The 19,346-nt window shown below is 42.5% G+C and overlaps 2 protein-coding genes and 1 long non-coding RNA gene across 6 annotated transcripts in view; 1 reads left to right on the top strand and 2 right to left on the bottom strand.

The window, feature by feature from the left end:
- Window positions 1-8,424, bottom strand: part of TEAD4 (TEA domain transcription factor 4) — a 50,990-nt gene extending 42,566 nt beyond the window's left edge. The window contains exons 1-2 of one of the 2 annotated variants that reach the window (XM_079315339.1): window positions 8,204-8,424; window positions 7,780-7,858 (exon numbers count right to left, since the gene is read on the bottom strand). The gene's annotated coding sequence lies outside the window, so the exon portion shown is untranslated. The remainder of the gene's footprint in view (window positions 1-7,779; window positions 7,859-8,203) is intronic. The other variant, XM_079315340.1, reaches the window with a different exon arrangement.
- Window positions 8,425-8,735: 311 nt separating this feature from the next.
- On the top strand, window positions 8,736-12,761 carry LOC306806887. The gene is made up of 2 exons (XR_013775601.1): window positions 8,736-11,514; window positions 11,961-12,761. It is a non-coding gene; the product is annotated as an uncharacterized lncRNA (long non-coding RNA).
- The window catches only part of TULP3 (TUB like protein 3), a 32,163-nt gene continuing 24,683 nt past the window's right edge, over window positions 11,867-19,346 (bottom strand). For all 3 annotated transcript variants that reach the window (XM_079315549.1, XM_079315551.1, XM_079315550.1), the window contains exons 7-11: window positions 18,740-18,852; window positions 18,242-18,356; window positions 16,265-16,363; window positions 14,301-14,472; window positions 11,867-13,747 (exon numbers count right to left, since the gene is read on the bottom strand). In XM_079315549.1, the coding sequence (XP_079171675.1) occupies window positions 13,614-13,747; window positions 14,301-14,472; window positions 16,265-16,363; window positions 18,242-18,356; window positions 18,740-18,852 (633 nt within the window). In that variant the 3' untranslated portion in view covers window positions 11,867-13,613. The remainder of the gene's footprint in view (window positions 13,748-14,300; window positions 14,473-16,264; window positions 16,364-18,241; window positions 18,357-18,739; window positions 18,853-19,346) is intronic.

The following is a 19,346-nucleotide window of genomic DNA, read 5'->3' on the forward strand; positions in this document are numbered from 1 at the left end:
AAAATAAAGATGCAACTGAAGCAAGACCAACTGGCAATGAGCTGTATCTAGGAAGGTAGCAGCACTTTTGCAGTACCAGACAGCAACCAGCTCCTCAGGCTCAGTAGAAACTGCATTAAAGCAACCTGGAGACAGTGGAGATGGGTGGGAGAGGCTGTTCACTGGGCCTCTTGAGAGGGCTTTGCTCAAACACTCCACAACAGTTTAGCCAGGGGCTAAGCCTGGCTGTCCTCTCACTTTTTGCCCCAGGCCTCCTGCAATCCTGAGTAATGCTGGCTATTCCCTGTGAATAGCCCTATCCACCCAGGACAACAGAGTAATGCTGCATAATCTATGAATAAAACCAGTTAAGATAAGTGCTACTGGCTGTACAGGATGTAAAAGCTCTTAACTAGCAGAAGTGCCAGGCAAGGAGGAAAGAATTGAGATTTGCCTCTCAGTATAGGGCAAGGTAATACACTCATCACATCCACAGGCTGCATGGTGACATTTTTGTCTCTGAATCAACACTGAAAAAGGCTGGTTTACAAAGAAACAAGCACTACTAGCCTCAGATCATATCCAACAGGAGGCTGGGCTCCAGCTGAATGCTTGTCACACTGCCTAACACAAAATCAAGCTCGGCTTGTTTGCTACACCGAAACTGCCTGCAGCAGCTGCTGTTCAAAAGGCACCTGACTTCCCGAGCAAAGCAAAACAACTCTTAAATTATTGCAGTAGCTAGCTCTGGCTGAAACAGAGAGAGGATGTAGTGTCCAGCAGAGTGATATAAATCAAAGCAAGGAGAGAGGAGAACTTCTATCAGTGCAGCCCTGGATAATGCAGTCAAACAGGATGTGATGAGATAAGGCTGTGTGTGGCCTTGCACACCATCCAATCAGGTGCATTCAAGATAAAGGAAACAGAGCACAGAGCCTTGCTGCCTTAAGGAAGGGGGGCAAAAAACCCCACAACCCAACAACAAAACCCAAAGGCTAGCTCTGACCCCTCTAGACTAGGGGTGGCCAACCCTGGGATCCATCCTGACCCATGGGCACCTCGTGCCCAGCTGCCACATCACAAGGCCACCAGCCTGAGACTGACAAAATGACTACTGGGTGATTTATGTCTCAGCTGGGAGAGAAAAACGAGCCAGCAAGGGCAGCAGAGATTGACACTGCCAGGTTGTGCTGGGATTGAGCCACGCACTGGGCTGGCCCCAGCTCTCAAAGGAACAGTGGAATTCCTGGGGAGTCACTGTTATCTCCCATGTGGGAACTGTTCCCAGAGCTCCCATTCTCCCTGACTTTCCAAGACATGTGGCATGTATTTCACAGCTTCCCAAACAGATGAAGGTTGTGGCAGGGTGAAAATGGTTAGTCACCCTCATGCTAGCAGCAGCAGTCACCAGGAATCATTCTCCCTGGAGCTGGTTAGAAAGCAAGGAACCAGGATGGAGTCAAATAATCACATCCCTCTTCTATCACAGAAGCATTGGTAGCCAGCTAACACAGGAAAATGGTAACTGTCCCTTTGCATACAGACAAGTGTAGATATCGACTGACTAAAATGACTTGAGAATTACCAAACCAAGCTAGAGACAGAAATAAATCAAGCTGAGCATTTTCCCAAAGAGTATTATTCAATTAATTATTAAAGGATAAAAACTCTCCTAAACTCTCCTAAACTCTCCTAAACTCTCTTGTCCTGAAAATCTCAGCAATGGGCTCAAAAGCCCCTATTGTACCTATGGAAAAAAATAGAACATGAAGATGTAAGTGAACCACACAATGGAAAAAGCAGAATAAGGTTAAAATCTAGACAAGAACTTCAAGGCAAGAAAAGGTTAACTGTAAAAGTGATTTGCAATTGCAAGTGGTAACTTCAGAGGGGCTCATGTTTGACACTGTCTGGCAATAGAGCATCTTCTAATGGTTTGCTGACAAGTAACACTAAGCTGAGACTCATAATACCCACTTTATGATATCAAAATCAAATTCTTATTTCCTAATCCTGCCTCCTGCTCGTGACATCTTTCAATCTCTTGTCTAGGACTCAAAGATAGATGTTCCAGCAAATCTTCACAACTGTGACATACTTAGCTTACCATGACACTAATGGCAGAACTGAACACGAGCTCAGACAAGAGACAGATGTTTGCAAATCTCATCCAGTGGAGTGAAAATGTTTAGCTCCAAAACTACAGTCTCCAAGAAAAGAAATAGCTGAACCTGGGCTAAGAGACTTACAAGAGAATAGACAGACAGTGATCACACAACTCATGAATGCAGTCAATTTGCCCCTTCTGTGGTGCTTCCAGGTGGTCTGTGTTATGAGCATGACCTGTCTGGTCAGGACTAAGCCCTCTACTAAAGGCTCAAGACAAATGCAAATCACTAACATACAGAACAGGTATATAAAATGGGTCCAATGCTCAGTGCTCTTTTGACTTTTCCTTCTTCAATCAACCAATTCCACATGTGCTTTGATATTAGCAGTAGTCAGGCATGAGCTTAAAGATGCTTGTCATAAAGCAATGCCTAAGTAGAGAACAGCCACGATGAAACACCTGCATCACATGGATGAACCCTACCCATGGCTATCAAACCAGATGCACTCTGCTGGGGAATTCAGACACCACCCCAGCTCAGTTTTGGAGAACACACTCCATCTGGATCAAGGAGCAGGTCAACATTCACTGCTTATACATTCAGTTCTCACAGCTGACACTGGGGAAAGTCAACCTTTCTGTAAAACTGTGTGAAATTTCCAGGCAAACACACACCAGACAATTTTGCCAGATTCCAGTGCTCCTACCAGTTTGATACATGACACAGTAGAGTCACTCTCAACTCAAAACCCTGTAATTTTGAGTTCAGAACTCTTTCCTCTCTTTAATGTGGCATAAACATGCCACCATCTCCAACCTATTGAACACTGAGTGATTTCACAGAAAGCAAATGAAAATCATGAGAATTTGTAATTACAACCCCAACCCTCAAAGAAGGATCAGTTAAAAAAAAAGAAAAAAAAAAAGAAAAAAAAAAAAAAAGAAATGTCAAAAACTGAAAAACAAACTTGTCCCCAGATATTACAGGAAAGCATGAAGCTTCTGATTTATCTCTTTGCCCTTCCAGACCCTTCTCACCAGGAAGGTCAACAGGTTATATACCTTCTGCTGGATTAATCTACAGGAGAACAAGGGCAGCTAGCCAAGCAAAACTAGATTCTTAAAGGGACACAGCCAACCACTCTGCTCCAGTTTTTAAAGAATGTTCTTACAAATAAAACCTGTGACCAAAAGCAGTGGAAAAAGATGCTGCTACACTGTTTTTCAGTTGACATACTGAACGGATAGAAGCAGAGATTTACACGTTCCACCTGCACAGTTATTTTCTTCTGATCACACAGATTCTTCACAAAGAAGTGGGGGCAGAGAATAAGGAGAATTTTATTATTTTATTTTTATAAAGTTAATTCAAAGAGCAGTGAGTGTGCTTGGATTTAATATTCTTGCACAAACCTCTCTTTTACACCTTTTTTTTCCCCTAAGCTACAAGATTTTCAAACCAAAAGATCTGCCTAAATCCTGCTAGTCTGGTACAAATGAGCTTTATTTCAATGAGCTATGGAGATGTATGATCAGGCAAAATGAATTTAGGACACATTAAAAAATCTTCCCTTCCCATTTCTGTATACACTTGCTCCATGTTCTCTTGACATTTCCTCCTTAGTTCAAGCAGCCCAGGTTACAAGAGATTACACTTTGCCTGGACATCTGTCATTAATGGTTACCACACTGTTGGAAGGGAGGCTTTGAGGGCTATGCTGATTTATTTTCTCTTTGGCAATAGCAAAGCAGATGTTTGAAGGCTTGCACCGAGGCTCTGAAAGCCACTGGCACTCAGAAATACAGGAGTGTAAAACACCTACCCTCTGGCAATCACATTCTAAGGTAAGAACAAGGTAATTATAAATCTACAAGAGAACAGAAAAACAGAGCCAGTGACTCAGCCAGTAGCACCAGGAACTGGAAAACCTGCCCCTCCCTAGCAGGAAAACGTCTAATTCATATGGTGTTAAAAACAAAGGGGAGTTACTGCATCATCTCCAGAAAAAGGAGGACCCAAGGGGCAGGAACAATAAAACCAAAAAGCTACCAAACCCTCCCCCCATCCCCAAAAAACCCTAAGAACTCAAAACACCACTTCCTACCCCTAAAAAACTCTTTCTAATAATCTGGTCTCAGATCTTGTAATGAGGTCCATGCATGCCAACTCATGGCTTTTTTACAAGGCTCTACAAAGGAACATGCTGGGCATTTATTTAGCCTGGTTGTTGGCAGAAGGTAGAGAGAGAGGAGCATCTGTAAATGGAGTTACTGTAAATCCTAATAAACCTGATTCTTCCTCAAAGGAAGATAGAAATGCTGTGAAGGTAGTGAATTAAAAGAGCACAGTACACAATGAAATAAAATTCAAATTTAAAACAGCATTTGTTACTCTCTACAGAAATCACAGCTAAAAATTACTTCAGATTGACTTTGCAGAGCACTGATCATATTATTAGAAAATTAACAAATGGCTTCAAAACTATGCATAATGAAATATATGTATATAAAAAACAAACAGAACCATCAGATGCAGAGGGCATCTACTGGATTGAGGCAGAGACTTTTGCTAGTGGAATTGCCTTTAACATCTTAATTACAGATCTGAGACTGACTCCAGGTAATATTAATGAAACTTGTGGGTGATAGAATGAAGTTTACCAACACTAGTGGTAGAAACAACTTAAAGGGTTTTAGTGTAAAAAAAAAGAAAACTAAAGAAGAAAGAGAGACAAATAGGACTATGGTAATGCAAAGAAAACCCAGAGATAAAATCAAGTAAAAAGCCCTGCCAGAAGCAGGAGCTAAAGACAGGCAAGAGTGAGAATGCTGAACAAATGAGAGTTGTCTGCAAAGCAAATGCTTCTGCAAAATGACCAATGTGACTTTAATCTGCCTGGGCTCAGATATCACTTCAGGCAACAAAGAGAGATGAATCACTCCAACTCATGAAATATTGGATCTCATTCTGACAAAGAAACGCAGATAAACTGAAGAAAATGAAGAATATGAAAAACCTCCAATAATTAGACCTAGAAAATTGAAAAATATTATTATACTCCATTAGTAGCTTATAAGAAATTAGAAGATGCAAAGAGAGAAATAATTACCAACCATTTCAGAGAAATACACACCAAGGCAAAAACTACTGCAATAGAGTAAGAAAACTTTTCAGATGTACATTGGGTGATGAAAAACTTGCCTAAGTAAACTTTTGCATGGCATGGAGGAGTGGGAGGAAAGAATCAAACCAAAACCCAAACTTAACAAATGAACAAAAGACAAACATGAGCTATAGGAAATGCATAATATTTTTTTTTTAAGGTAATGCTAAATTTTCACATTCTTAACATACAGTCGTGGTCAGATAAAACAGAAAATCGTTTTGCTCTCACATGAGCTACTGTAGACATGGTCCGAGGAACTACTTAAGGTGGAGAAGAATGGCAATGTTGTTTAGAAAATGTCCCCATTCTTCTCCCACCCTTCATTTCCTAGTCATTGCACCCCCTTCTCCAGACGCACCAGCACATGACCCTGTGATTAACTTGACTGGAGAACGAACAGATGTGGCTGAAAACCAACTGGCTAAAAGCGAGTGTTACTTTTCCTCTGGATCAGCCCCGGGCAGTGAAGAGCAGTGCCAGTGTCGCTGCCAGTGACAAAGCACAGAGATGTGACAAGGAAATGGGCACTTTGAGGCTCCAGGTCCTCAACTCTTTGTGGACCCACCCCTTGGCTTACATTGGGATGGAAACAAGAGCTGAAAGATACAGAAAAGGACACGTAATACCAAGGAAGGAAAGCTGTGAATGAGCATGCAAACAGAGAAGAAATCTGCACCTCTTGGAAATAGCAATATTCAACAACCCTCTCAAAACTCTACTTGCACTACTTGAATTCTGTGAAACTAATACCATAAGTAAGAAAACCAACAGCTACTCTGATTTTATGTAAGCCGCAGAGAAGATAGGGTGCCATGGAGCCCTTTTTCTCTTTAAAGTTTGGCAGTACTATTTTCATACCATTTTCCCATAGATGTTCTTTAAAACAGCAACATCGAAATGCTTATCACAATAACAGCCTAAAATACTTCAAAACCATCGGTAGCATTCATTTAAAAATTCAAAAGTGGCAGGATCCACTGTGGAGAAATACCTGGTAACTATTCTCATGCACATTTATTTGCTTCCAGGATCACCTCCAAAAGGACACAAACAATGAGCTGTGAGCCCAGTTTAGAGATCAATAAAACTGTTGCATGCTCAAATTTGAGGGCGCCATTCCCACTGGGATTTAGGAACACCTGGAAAGGTGACTACACCCACTGAAAAAAAAAAAACAAAAAAAAAAAAAACTGAAAAGGTAAGTGGCTGCCCTTCACTCTATCAGCCCAAGTTCTAAAGGAAACCACAGAGTCTCTCAGCTTCCAGGAGCCCTAATAAAGGAGTCCCTCTGTATTCACGACAGGAGGATCTCAGCTCTGTCTGTCATGAGAACAAGCTATCGAAACCACAAGGCTGTAACTGCACAGGTGACTGTACAGCAGCATCAGCCCAGCCCCAGCACTCGCTGCTTTCCCCCTGTTCTGCTCCTCTCGCTCCTCCCCGTTACTCTCTGCCCTGTCCTGCTGCCCACTTCCTTCTGCGGGAGAACAATAAAACCTCTCACATCTACCCAGACAGATGGACAGACAGGTGAACGAACGCTCTGCTCACTCTGCACACAGACACTGCAACTACATCCTGGGAAAGCCGACCTGTCCCCAGCAACAGGAAAAGAGAAAAATAAATCCAATCCCTAAATCTCCTTTCCTCCTACTCAGCCCCCTGCATTCGAAAAGTATTCTGCGTTGTTTATGTGTAGAGGAGTTGCAGAACCCAACTCTTAAGGTTAGAAAGTAACATGAGTGTAACTCCAGGTTAAACAAAAACTAAGTTGATAATTACTTGCGGTTAGTTCTGAGTTTTCGTTTGTTTTTGTTACGGCTTTTTTTTAACATATGTGACCGTTTACTATAAAATACTTTACAGAAGTCCTTAAGACATGTACAGTTACACTTCTTCCCTCCTCTGCAAAAAAACCCCAAAATCCCAGTTTTATCATCCCATGCTACAAATTATTTAAACGGAATTATCTGCATAAGATAAAAGATTACTCCGGATAGCTTTTTGTTTGTTTTTTTTTTGTTGTGTGCTCGGTTTGTTTGGGGTTTCTTTAATCCTTTCCTGTGGCATGCCACCAAAACTCAACTCTAACTTCAGAATAACTGAACTGGGAACACATTCCCTCATCTTTTGGTAAATGCCCTACAACAACCTACGTACCTTCTCACACATAGGCTTCTCATGATTTTTTTGTTCTGTTTTCCCTCCATAACTTATATTAAAATTTATTACTTTAAGTATTGCTTCTCCTTTCCACCCTCCCCAAGCGCATCTGTACGAACCGTACCGAAACCTCTTTTCATTCCCCCTCCCCATTAGCGCTGCAGTTTTCAGCGCCCGAGTTCCCGAAGCGGCAGCGCCGGCAGCCCCTTCCCGGCGGGGGAAGCCGCCGGAGGCTCCATTGAGGATGTTCCCATCGCTTCCTTTGTACGCCCGTGCCTCGCCTGTCGCACACGAGCGGCTCCGCACCCTCCCTTCCAGCCCGTCCCGCGCCCGAGCCATCGTGGAACAGCGCGTCCTGACCTGAGCGAGGCAAGAGCGGCTGCTGCTCCGCAGGGCCAGCGGGGACCGGCTTCAAATCCTCCTTCAGCTCCAGGACTTTCTGCCAAGAGAGCACCGAGCGCTGTTACTGCGCGCCTGCCCCTCGCTGCCGCCCGATCCCACCTCCGAGCCCGCAGGGGTGGGAGCGGGGGCTGGGACGGGGGGAGCGGCCGGCTCAGCCTCCCGCTCAGCATCGTCGCCGCCGCCAAGTCGCGAAGAAAAAAGTTGGCGAGGAGCGGCTGCGGGGTGGGCCCGCGGGGCTGCCCCTGGCCGGTCCCGCGGCGGCGGGGAGAGGCGAACAATGCGGGCCGGGCGGGTGGCCGGGAGGGGATGGAACGGGATGGAATGGGATGGGACGGGGGGGCAGCCGGGCCGGCGGGAGCGGAGGCACAAAGCGCACACTCACCTGAGCAGCGCGACGCGGCCGGCGGGACGGCGAGCCCGGGCGGCGGCGGGCGGGGGGGCGGCCGGGCAGGAGTTTGGGAGGAAAAGGGAGGGTTTTTATTTCCCCTGGAGTTTGAAAGGAGGAAGTGAGGAATGCGAGGAATGAGAGTTGGTATGAAATGAAGGCGGCCGAGGGAGGGAGGGACTGCCGGCTGAGGCTGGGGCTGGGACGGGGCTGGGAGGGGACTGGCGGGGGGCGGGGGTCAGCGGGAGAAGGGCCGAGGCGGAGTTGGGAACAAAACCCAGCGGGGCCGGGCGCTCCCCGGCCGGGGGCCGTGTGTGACCGGGGCGGAGGGAACGCGGGCAATGGCCGGAAGAGGGGCCCGCGAGGGCGGGGGAAGGAAACTCCGGGCGGGCGGCCGGGAGCGGGGGAAGGGGGCGGCTCGGCAGCGCTGGGAGCGGGCGGGACGCGGCCGGCTCCAGGGATCGAGAGCAGGCACGGCGCCCGGAGCGGGAGAGCTTGGAGTGCGCGGCCCGGACGGGCCGGCCTCGGATCCCCGGGAACGCCGCCGCTCTCCTGGTGCTTTCCCTGAGGCGATGGGCCAAGCGGCCGTGAGGGGGCTCCTTGAGGGGACACCGTGAGGGGACACCCCCGCGCCGCCCGGGCAGGGACGCGGCTCCCGGGCTCCCCCTGCGCGCCAGGCGGCTGCCGAGCGCCTCAGGCACCGGCCGTGATTTCCACCCAGCGCCGCTGCGAAACGAGCAGCCCCGGCCCGACACGGCAGCGGGCTTCTCCCGAGAGCAGCCCAGGCAGCACAGTGCTCGCCCACGCACCCGCAAAGCGGTGTCTCCCCGTGGCTTTTCTCAGTCTCACGTCGGAGCTGCTCTTTTCGTACCTGGTCATATAGGAATGCCAGCGTGCTGCACTAGGACTGGGAGTCGCACTAGGGTTGGAAAGCCACATCCCCAAACAAAAGCAGTAGAACAGCAAGTCTAGTAAATATGACTACATCCTAGGAGCTCGGGGAATGCAGCTACATCAGCAAACCAACTTTTCCGCGGCTCCAGCAGGTGATTTTGTCACAGATGGCTCGTGTGTACATAACTACCTGTGGAGAGTTATAACATGGTTTACTTTCTTTAGAACTTCATTATATTGAAGAAACTGAGGGTTTGGGTTTGGGTTTTACAAGAACCCAAAGCTAAAAATGTACCTAACTCTTTCAAACTGCAGAGACCTGGAAACAGGTCCTAAATGTGTCTGTCCTAAGGCCTCAGAAAACAGATGGCAAAACCCATCAACTTAAGAAAATAAGGTTTTCTGATACAACTGTAGGAATGAAGAGTATATACAGTATAAATAAGAGAATGTCACAAAATTCAGTGAAATTATTTGAGGGGGGAATGTTTTTTTGCTTTGTCATATAAAGCCCTGTCATTAATTAATTTAGTCACTGTTTCTATTAAGATATATGTGCTTTAAAAAATCCTATGTATATGAAAGATAATTTACTTCTCATCACATATATTCAGTGTGAATTCTAGAACAGGTCTCATAATTATGTGACTAACATTGTTTTGCTCCCATTTCCTTGCCAAACCAACACAGCTCAAAGAGAAGGAATTGAAACCTATTCCTTCCTGTGAATCATCACAAATTGTTTGTGGGACTTCAGTCAGTTGCAGATAGAAACTCACTCAGGAGAATACAGCTTTTTTACTGGTGGGTTGTTTGGGATTTTTAATAGAGCTAATGCAGAACCAAACAATTCTGCTTAGAACAGAAAGCTGAGACAGTTGGGCAAACTTATCAGATTAATTCCCCAACCCTAATTGTACTCTTTCATAAATGATTTTTTTATGTAGTTTTAAACATAAAACCCTTTCCCCCCATAGTAAATTAGTATTACTTTCCCTATAACAAGTAAAGGGCTCCATTCAATTAAGCTTGAAAGAAAAATCCTTTGTTTTCACCAAAAATTTCAGCTGTTTTGTTGCAGACAGTGGCACAGGTTGCCTTGTATGAAGATTTTAATTGAATCAAATTAAATGATCAAAAATTCCAGCCTCTGGAATGTATTCACCCATTTGTGTATTGTTTAAATTGAATGTTAAATTACCAGAGCAGGTTATGGTTACCATAGCCTTTACCTTAAAGCATGTTGTTAGTTTGCTTCTGAATTTTTCTCCCATTTTGAAACAAAAGAAGTGACCTCCAGCTTCCAATGAGGAAATAATAATTCAATATAGAACACCTTAAGGAATGCAATGAGAAAACAGAAACTATAGAGTGTATAGTTCAAAAGATAAAAGAGTTAACCCTGGTACAGGATCTCTATCTCTGCCTTCTTTCCTGGCAGGGCTTTCAATTGTTGCCACCTCATAGTGGGAGCCAGCTGTTTTCCCTGATAGTAACATCAGTGTTGCTTTTCTACTCTTCCTTAACTGTACACTGGGCCAAATCTCTTGGCCCTGGGATTACTTCAGGGACTTTCTTAGTTCTGAACTAGTTCCAAACTGCAGGTAGGTACAACAGTTTGATCCTGTGGCAAAGATGAGATTCCTTCTTTCACTGAGTCAGGAATCTGTCCGTAACTCTGTTTCACAGGACTACAAACTCTTACCTTATAAATTAAAAGGAAGGGTTTGCTTGTCTTCTGTACCAGGAACAGGAAACCTAATTCAGTGTCAACTGAGAGATTTACAGAGCTGTTAATCCCAGCAAGTAGAGGAGAACACTAAGTGAAATACAACAATTATGCTAACAGCAACGAAGTCTCCTATCCTACTGCTACCAAATTCAGCAGCAAAACTTCAATGAGAGTGAGACTCGGCCCTAAAAGAGCAAGAAATCACTCACTTTTATGTTTGTAAGCCCAAGAGCCTATAGCAGCCTAGGAGCCACTTCCATCTGCTAGACCTGCCTCTAGGAGTCCCATTAAATGCCTCCATTTAACATGCTTCTTTAAGATCTCTCTGGGATTTCAAGCATGTTACATTTGCATGTATGCAACTAATATTGCTGTGTTAATAACAAATGGCCAGTAGTGTTTCCCACTTAATTTTGTCTCCCCTCTAAGACTAATTTGGTTCAGATGGAAATACTGGGAAAAACAGAGGTGCTTGAAGAATACAGCTTTCAAGTTGAAAGCTGTGCCAGTTTCTGATTATCAGATCCATCATATCTCCTCTTATTGAGGTTCATCCATCTCTCAGTGGAAACAGGAAAACAATCACTTCAACTCACTTCAACTTGATGTTCTTCCTAGCTTTGAATGACTTCAGTACCTGATTCAGAAAAAGCTTCAACAGTTGAATGGGTTCAGATGGAAAGTAGGAAAATGCAGTAAGAACTATCTCAAATGCCCTAGCTGGATGCTGGGAAAAACATTAAAAACATGGGGCAGAGAAATGGAACTAGCTTAAATAATGAAGTAAAAACCATGAACTATAGGGTAAGACCTGAAATTGGGTGTGGGGAGGGGGAAAGAAGGGTAAAAGTATTAGAGAGACTGCCCTTACGTTTATTCCCAAATTTCTAAGTGTTTGGGAAAAGAAAGAAAACTGAGAATTACTAAGGAAAAGAGGGAAGAATGTAGAAGGAAACTGAGGTAATGCCATAGAGAAGGAACAAAGTACATGCACAAGTGACAGCAAAACTTTAAAAAATAATTTAGAATAAGACTTTTCAATATATAAATTAGTTTATTTTCATTTAGATATAAAAGTTATAAATACAATTAATGTAAAACAGTATCTGATAAAGACCACTGAATCAGTTCATTTTCAGGAGAGCTCAGCTGGAAATCACTGCCAGATCTCATCCTCAGCCTGAGTAGGAAGGCACAAAACAGATCCATCAACATTCAAGTTCTCTTCACAGACTGCTTTTCTGATAAGATCATCTCAAGAAAACATCTCAGCAGCTACTGAAAAATGCTCATCTGAAAGTTACAATAGCTGGACTTCTCAGCCTCAATTCATATTTTACAGTTAAATACAGCATTTGCTTTGTGATTACGATCATTATTCTTTCTGGCAATATCAGAAAACGTCTTCACAAAGTTTTGTTAATTTGAAAGGCGAGTGATATCTACTGCAGCAAAGACTCCTGAGACCAAAAGCAATATATCTGCTCTTTGCAGGCTGAAACAGAGTTAGTCTGCTGACAAGGATAATATCCAAAGCTGGAGAACACCTAATTCTTGTCTCAGTCGGGGGATAGAGTTCCCCAACCATCATGAATATGTGTAATAGGCAAGAAGCAGGCAAGACAGTAACTGTTCTGTTTCCATACACAGATGATGTGTGCACTGAGGCCTCCGAGCCACATCGTGCTGCAATCCACTCTGGTGAGTTAAGGCCACATGAATCAAGTGCTCCATGCTGTGACACAGTCTCCATACTGCACATCCAGTCATAAAAATGGAACATTGGAAGGACACATTGCAAAGCCATGTAGTAGAATTACATTAAACTCACTGATGCCTTTGAAAATACCTGAAATCTCTTTTTGAGGTAACTCCTCCTTATTTTCAGGTTAAAATTATTTATATAAAATCTACTTTAATATAACATGCCTTGAGATAATCTCACATTAAAAAAAATAAAATTGGTCACAAACTTATACCTAAAAACTTAGCAAATTTAATGAGCAATGGCGAAATCAAAAAATATTTATCATCAGTTTACAGCCTAGATTCAACCAATCAGAACACTGCTTTTCAGAAGCAGTACTGTATATTGTTACTTTCTTCTGCCAAATTCAGCCAGATTCTATCATCTATTCAGTCCCATTTTTCACATGATTAGAAGTAACAGGAGTAGCAATGAATATAATATCACCCACTGAAAAGGGAGTGTTTGAGATTTGATTGTTCTTCAGTTGGTAAAAAGACTGTCAAGGGATAGAGAGAAATTAGAATACTGAAAGGGAAATGAAGTATCAATCTTAGCAGACAAACATTCCACAGAGTAAAAGTGTTGTATTAGAGCCAATGTCTTATTCCAGCTGTTCTTTTTTCTGAATTAATCTGATTAGGAACTCTTGAGTAGCATCACCTCCCAGGCTTTGTGGAAGCTTCAAGGTAAATGAACATTTAGCCACTATTTTTCTAATCCTAGCTGCAAGGAGTTCCAGTAATATGGCTTAGCCCACTCTCATGCAGCAAACAAGGATTCTAAAAGCAGAATCAACACCAATAACAGAAACATCACCTAGACTTCTTTTGCTTCCACAATCCGTACAGAGGCTGCTCCCAATGTGGTTGGCTGTCAACTCCCACAATGATCTGAAGGCTGGAAACTGGTTTTTTAGCAAGCCTGTAGAAGTCTGTCCTCCATTTCCCTTCCAATATGCTCTTCATTGCTACATCTGGAACTCTTATAAGATGTAGGGGTGGGAGAGTTCCATGTTTCATTTCTGTTGTCCCTCATTCACAGACCAGTTTACTATCAAAGCTGGAGAGTCCAATAGCAAAGGCCTGAAGGGCACAGAGAGGGTAATTATAGTCCAGAGTGAACACATCTTCTGCTACACGACCAAACTGCATCACAATGTAGTCAGCTAGGGAGAAAAGACATTCAGAGATGAACAATTCCACAGTGAAGCAAAAGAAAACAAGAAAACAACAAAAAACCCCAAAAACAAAATAAACAAAACAGCCAAACAAAACCCAACCACAAAGTTCCCTGCCACCCCCCCCCTCAGTCTGCTAGTCCCAAATATATGTGGTTGGTGTATCCATCTTTTCCCACAAGAATGGTCTTGAGATCTGTCCTCTAGAGTGACTCTGTCATTTCTTCTCAGAACCAAAGCTCAAACCATTCTTTTGCTAGCCTGAAGGTGCTGCATTAAACCTTTTCTTTTACTTCAGGAAACTTTCATTTCCCCCCCTCTTTTGCTGCAGTTATGGACAGCAGAGTCTGCATTCACCCCAGAAAAAAAGGAGGCCTTATATAATTTTCCTGACAGCTCAGAAGTCCCCAGTAATCCTGAGTAATTCCTTTACCCAATTTCCCTCCTCTAGGAAGGGTGCCCTATTCCTCCCAACTCTCATGAAATAAATTAGGTTCTCCCTGTTTCAATAAGTCCCACACACTCTCCACCAGACACTTACGGTCATTGTCATGGACAATCTGGAAGTTCTTCACTGAGGCCTGAGTGACCCTCCCATGGAAGTTCAAAACATAGGATTGAGTATCATCATTCCAGACTGGAGCCTTGTTGTGCAACTCAATGAGGTTCTCTAAATTTTTGTTTTGCCATTTTGACAGCAGACCCTCATGCTCCTGTTCAGAAGAAAGAAATATATTTATCAGATTTGGAATGGCTCTGCCTCTGAGTATCACCTCTCTTGTGTGTGTACTCACTTCATTCTCTGTTAAATGAAACACAATGACATCACTTAAACTCAGTCCTACTGAATACTTTCTGCAAGTACCAGGAAGATACTTCATAGATTCCCAGTCCAAGCATTCCTCTTCACTCAAAGTAAAAAGAGTGTTAGGGAAGGAAGTGTGTGTACAGGAAAGGGAGCAATTCTGAGTCCACAGGCAATTGTCATCCTGCTAGCATGAATCCCTTCTGAGTCTCAATCTTTCTCTGATCCTGTTGCATCCAGTTTCCATTTCTAACATTCTAAACTTTGAAATAAAAGAAAATAATGTACAATTAACTGCACAGTACCAGGCCCTGAGGTGCTTCAGTAGAAAGTCCAAAGGCTGCAGTAGAATGTAAGGGTGAATGTCATCCTATTGGGTCTAATGAATGATGCACAGTGTGAAAACCAGAGAGAAATAAAACCGAAAAGATACAACGATGAAGTAAAACAGCACATTAAATTTGACAAACTATTACAAGGAGATTCAGGTTGCAGTGATTTAATTTTAAAAGTTCTGCAACAAATAAAATCCAAACTATATATGCTAAAACTCTGAAGAAAAAAAAGAGTCTAAGCTTAAGCGACTAATAGGAAAAAATGCTCAGAAAGCAACCTGGTGTGGAGGTCTGACTATCTAGCTATAGTATGTGCTTCAGTATCATACATAGTAAGATACTGATCATAGTACAAAGATACTATAGCAGATTTTTGAGGATAACCTGAATAAAACTTCCTGTTTGGTTTAGCTACTTTTCAATTTTATCTCCGTTTACTTTTTAAAGATGCAAAACAAACCCCTGAGAACTGGCACCAATTAAGTGCATTTAGATTTAGGGAAGAAAAAGGCAGGGTCATGGAACCTTTACTGTACTAATGGGAGAGAAGGCAACACCAATAGAAAGACAGTGAATAAATAACCATTCCAGATACATTTTTTTTTTGACCATTCACAAGAAGTAAATCTCTTTTCTGGGCTCTCATTACTCTCAATTTCCGTTCCTGAAGATTTTTTTCTCTGACCTCAGGAAATACATTCTTGTCGTACTCATATCTACTCACAACATGGCTGCAAATACCATTTCCTAGCTTAAAACATTGACCATGCATTTCAGTTGGTACCTCTTCTTTCTGCCTTTTGGTCTTCTGTCACCAGACATAGAACTCATGTTAAGGGAACCCAGCAATTTTTATCACACACCTTAACATACTTTCAGATACTGTTCTCTAAGCTTTTAGCTATAATGCTTCTCATATCTGTGAGAAATCCTCACTAAATAGTCACAACAAAACTCTGTCCTTCTCTTCATCCCTCCTTCTCCTTCAAGAATCCTCCTTTTCTGGCTATGAATCCAAGCTCCTGGAAGGAGCAACTGTGTCCTGTGTTCATCCAACCCTCAGCACAACAGGGTCCCACCATGAGGGCAGCTTTTAGGGGCAACAGCAACAACGTAGAGATGTGGAAATCATATTTAGGCTGACTAAAGGACCCATAAGGACACAAACACTATTCAGAAAGCTACAGATTAGGCAGAAGGCAAGAACAAATTAATCACACATTTAGGTGATATTGTATTTACTCTCCAGGAGACTTGCTAAATCCCTGGCTCCTAAAAACCTGATTGTCAATAACACCCAGACCTCTATAGGGAAGTTTTAACCTCTTCCTTCAATCTGAAACATGACCAAACATCATAACTCACATTTCGTGGACGGATTGGAATTCGCTTATGATTCATGTTCATTCCTGGAATGATCACAGACATTTTTCTGGGACCCTTAAAACCTAAGATATTCGTTTCCTGAAAGGCAAGGAAAACTGTTATTTTCAGTAAACGAGATACTTCACCTCAGAGAAGGAAAGACAGCAAAACTGAACTTCTATCCCCATTTGTACTAGTTTTTAGAATTTTGCTGGCTACAACTGTAGCAGCAGTTATCTAACTGCAACTGTTTTTAATCACAGAGAACTGCTTTCTTTTCCCTTTCTCATTCATAGGACAGTGTCAGAAGATATGCATGGTATTAACTAATTTGGAGAGCATTTCTTAGCCTAATGAAACATTTAAAACAAAACTAAACAAGTGCAATTTCCAGGCAAAAGTTTTTTCACCTCAGGCAGTAATGTGTTGAAATCTTGCTAGTGAACAAGCCTTAAGGATGATAAAAGGCAAAAATATCTTTGACCTGACTGTGTTGTCTGTATATCACCAGTTAGTCTAAAATGTTTCAGAACAATGAATGACATTTTTCTTCAGGTGCTGTTATTTGTATTTAAGAACACACCTACAATTTTCTCTCAAATCATACTGTTTTATAAATGTTTAAGAACAGACCCAGGAAGGGAAGTATTCAGCAACTACCCAAGTTTCAATCTTAAGCAGATTTTTCCAGAGTCCTGAAAGGAGACTATTCCTAGTGGATTGAGCACAAAAAGCAAAGGAAAAATGTCCTGGTATTCCCAAACCATTCATTTAACAGTATCAGACAAAATCCAAGGGTCCATTTAAAGTGTTCTGTAACAATGTCAGTGATAACCTTTAAAATTCTCAAAGACCAATTAAAAGTCAGAATCTTTTAGAAGTACTGAATTGATTGACAGAAGTGATACAGCTTTTCCTAACACATTAATTCACTTTGCAGACACAGACAAAGGTCTTTGAAGCTGCAGCCTCTATTACTTCACTTCAAGAAATCTAGGGGCATGTATAAGAATGAGGGTACTGATTTTACTCATATTTAAACTCCTTGTATATAAAAGTTGAGAATTCTGAAAAGCTGACTATATTAACTGTCTGTGCTCATTCTAAAACCTTGCTGTGTCCAGCTAGGTAGGAACCTGAAGAATAAGATATATATAAGGAAAATATCTAGTGATACCTCTGTAAACTGGCTAATACTGGAATTGTAACTTTTTTCCCATTTCTTAAGTGCCAGTAAAATGAAGAGCAAAAGTGAAAAATGAAGATACTGCTCCAGTAGGCTAATGCATCTTTAAGCTTCTGTGAGAAAAATAAAAATTCTTCCACTTGACAGTAATTGTTTTGCAGAGAACCTCAAACTTTAGGACTGGAATATGAAACAATGTGACATGAGAGCCCTCATGCAATTCTGTGGTGTCCACAAGTGTCTCCTTACTCAATCCTATACTGAGGTGATTCACAAGAGCAGAAGAACATCACTAAGAGCTAGTGAAACACAATTTACCCTGGAACCATGTCCTTACCACCAACAAGCTGCTTCTGAAATAATACCAGCACCCTCCTATCCCTCAAAATGCCTTTGGTTCTGCAAAAACTAATTCTGCTTCACAGGATATGCCCAGTTTCTTCTCAGGGTCTAGATCTACTAGATACCAGCTGGGCCAGAGACAGTTCATGCTGTGGCTGGCTCCATGTAAAGTATATGCTGACTGACCACACACTGAATAGGCCAGTTAAGAGGGTCATAAGGATGTTAGTTTGGGTGTTTCTCCCACTCCTGACATCGATTTTTTTTTTTTTTTTTTTATTAAACTTGTAAGAATTTATCTGTGAGGCCTCTGTCTCATGTTGTATCTGGTTGCAATTGGTCACTTGGTTCCAAAGTGGAGGAGGCTGGCAGCAGCACCATTTTGCAAGCTGTGTTTCCTTGGTAACCAAGCACAAAGAAAGGGGCAAAAAGGGAGAGGCAGTACTTACATAACAAATAGCTGCGAGCTCCTGTCTTGTATGAGCCTTTTCCACTAGACTTTGTGCCTTGACTGGGTTAACACCATGGTCATAGACTGTAAATTTGGTTCCCATGAGGTTTGACCTAATGTCAGGTTATGGAAAAAACACAGAGAGGCATCAGGAGAAAGTTTTGTCATCTGCTGAAAGTATTTGTACAGCACAGCAAAAACACACATCTCCTGCCATCTGAATCTTCCTGCTGCCAGCTCAGCGAGGAGCTTCCATGACATGCCCATGTGAGCCTGTAATCTGTCCTGGAAAAGCACCTAGACAATTTCTTTCCTGAGTTGCCTCAGTGAATGGTAATGCTAAAGAAGGCTGCCAACCCAAGTGAATACAGATTTCATTGAGCAAAGCAATGCAAGTTCATTCTCTTTGAATTTATAAGCAGATTGCCAGTCATAACCACAACTCAAAGTTAAACTCCTATCTCAACTGTCTATAGTTTTCATGTGTGGTTCTCACCTGAGTTTTCCAATGAAACTTTCCCCTTTCCGAGATAAATCAGTTGGGTCAACTGATATGAGGTAATTGGATGTTTTGCTCTTCTTTCTTTTTCTCCCCGCAAGAAGGAATGTCTGGAAAAACAAAACTTTGATCAAGACTGATAGTTTGCAAGAATGCAGAGGCATTGCTATCCAAACTGTTATCTCCCCATTTCCCACATGCATTCCCTTTTTTGTTCTGCACTAATATTACTGTCTTCACAATTTTGTTCTCTTCCAAAGTGGCCTGCCTGAAATCCTATCCCTGCTTATTTGGCAGTCTAGATTTAATGCAAGTGTGCAACCGTCCTTTCTAGTCTTCTTTTCTTCTGAAGCAATGCAGTCTTCCTGCTCTTATTTAACATTTTTATACTTTTTCATCTTTCATCTTTCACTGTATTACAGCTTTTAAACAACAATAAAATGCTAATTACATGCCAATTCCCTCCTTAGTACCTCGGCCAAATATAAGCTGTCCTCATCCACATGATGGCCCTCCTCAGCTACTGCTTTTTTACCAAAAGCTCTCCCTTGCACCAAAAATATGCTGTGGTGGGAGTAGAATAGCCAAGATAATGTGTGCTGTT

The sequence above is a fragment of the Erithacus rubecula genome (assembly GCF_903797595.1).
Source record: "Erithacus rubecula genome assembly, chromosome: 1".
Taxonomy (NCBI): domain Eukaryota; kingdom Metazoa; phylum Chordata; class Aves; order Passeriformes; family Muscicapidae; genus Erithacus; species Erithacus rubecula.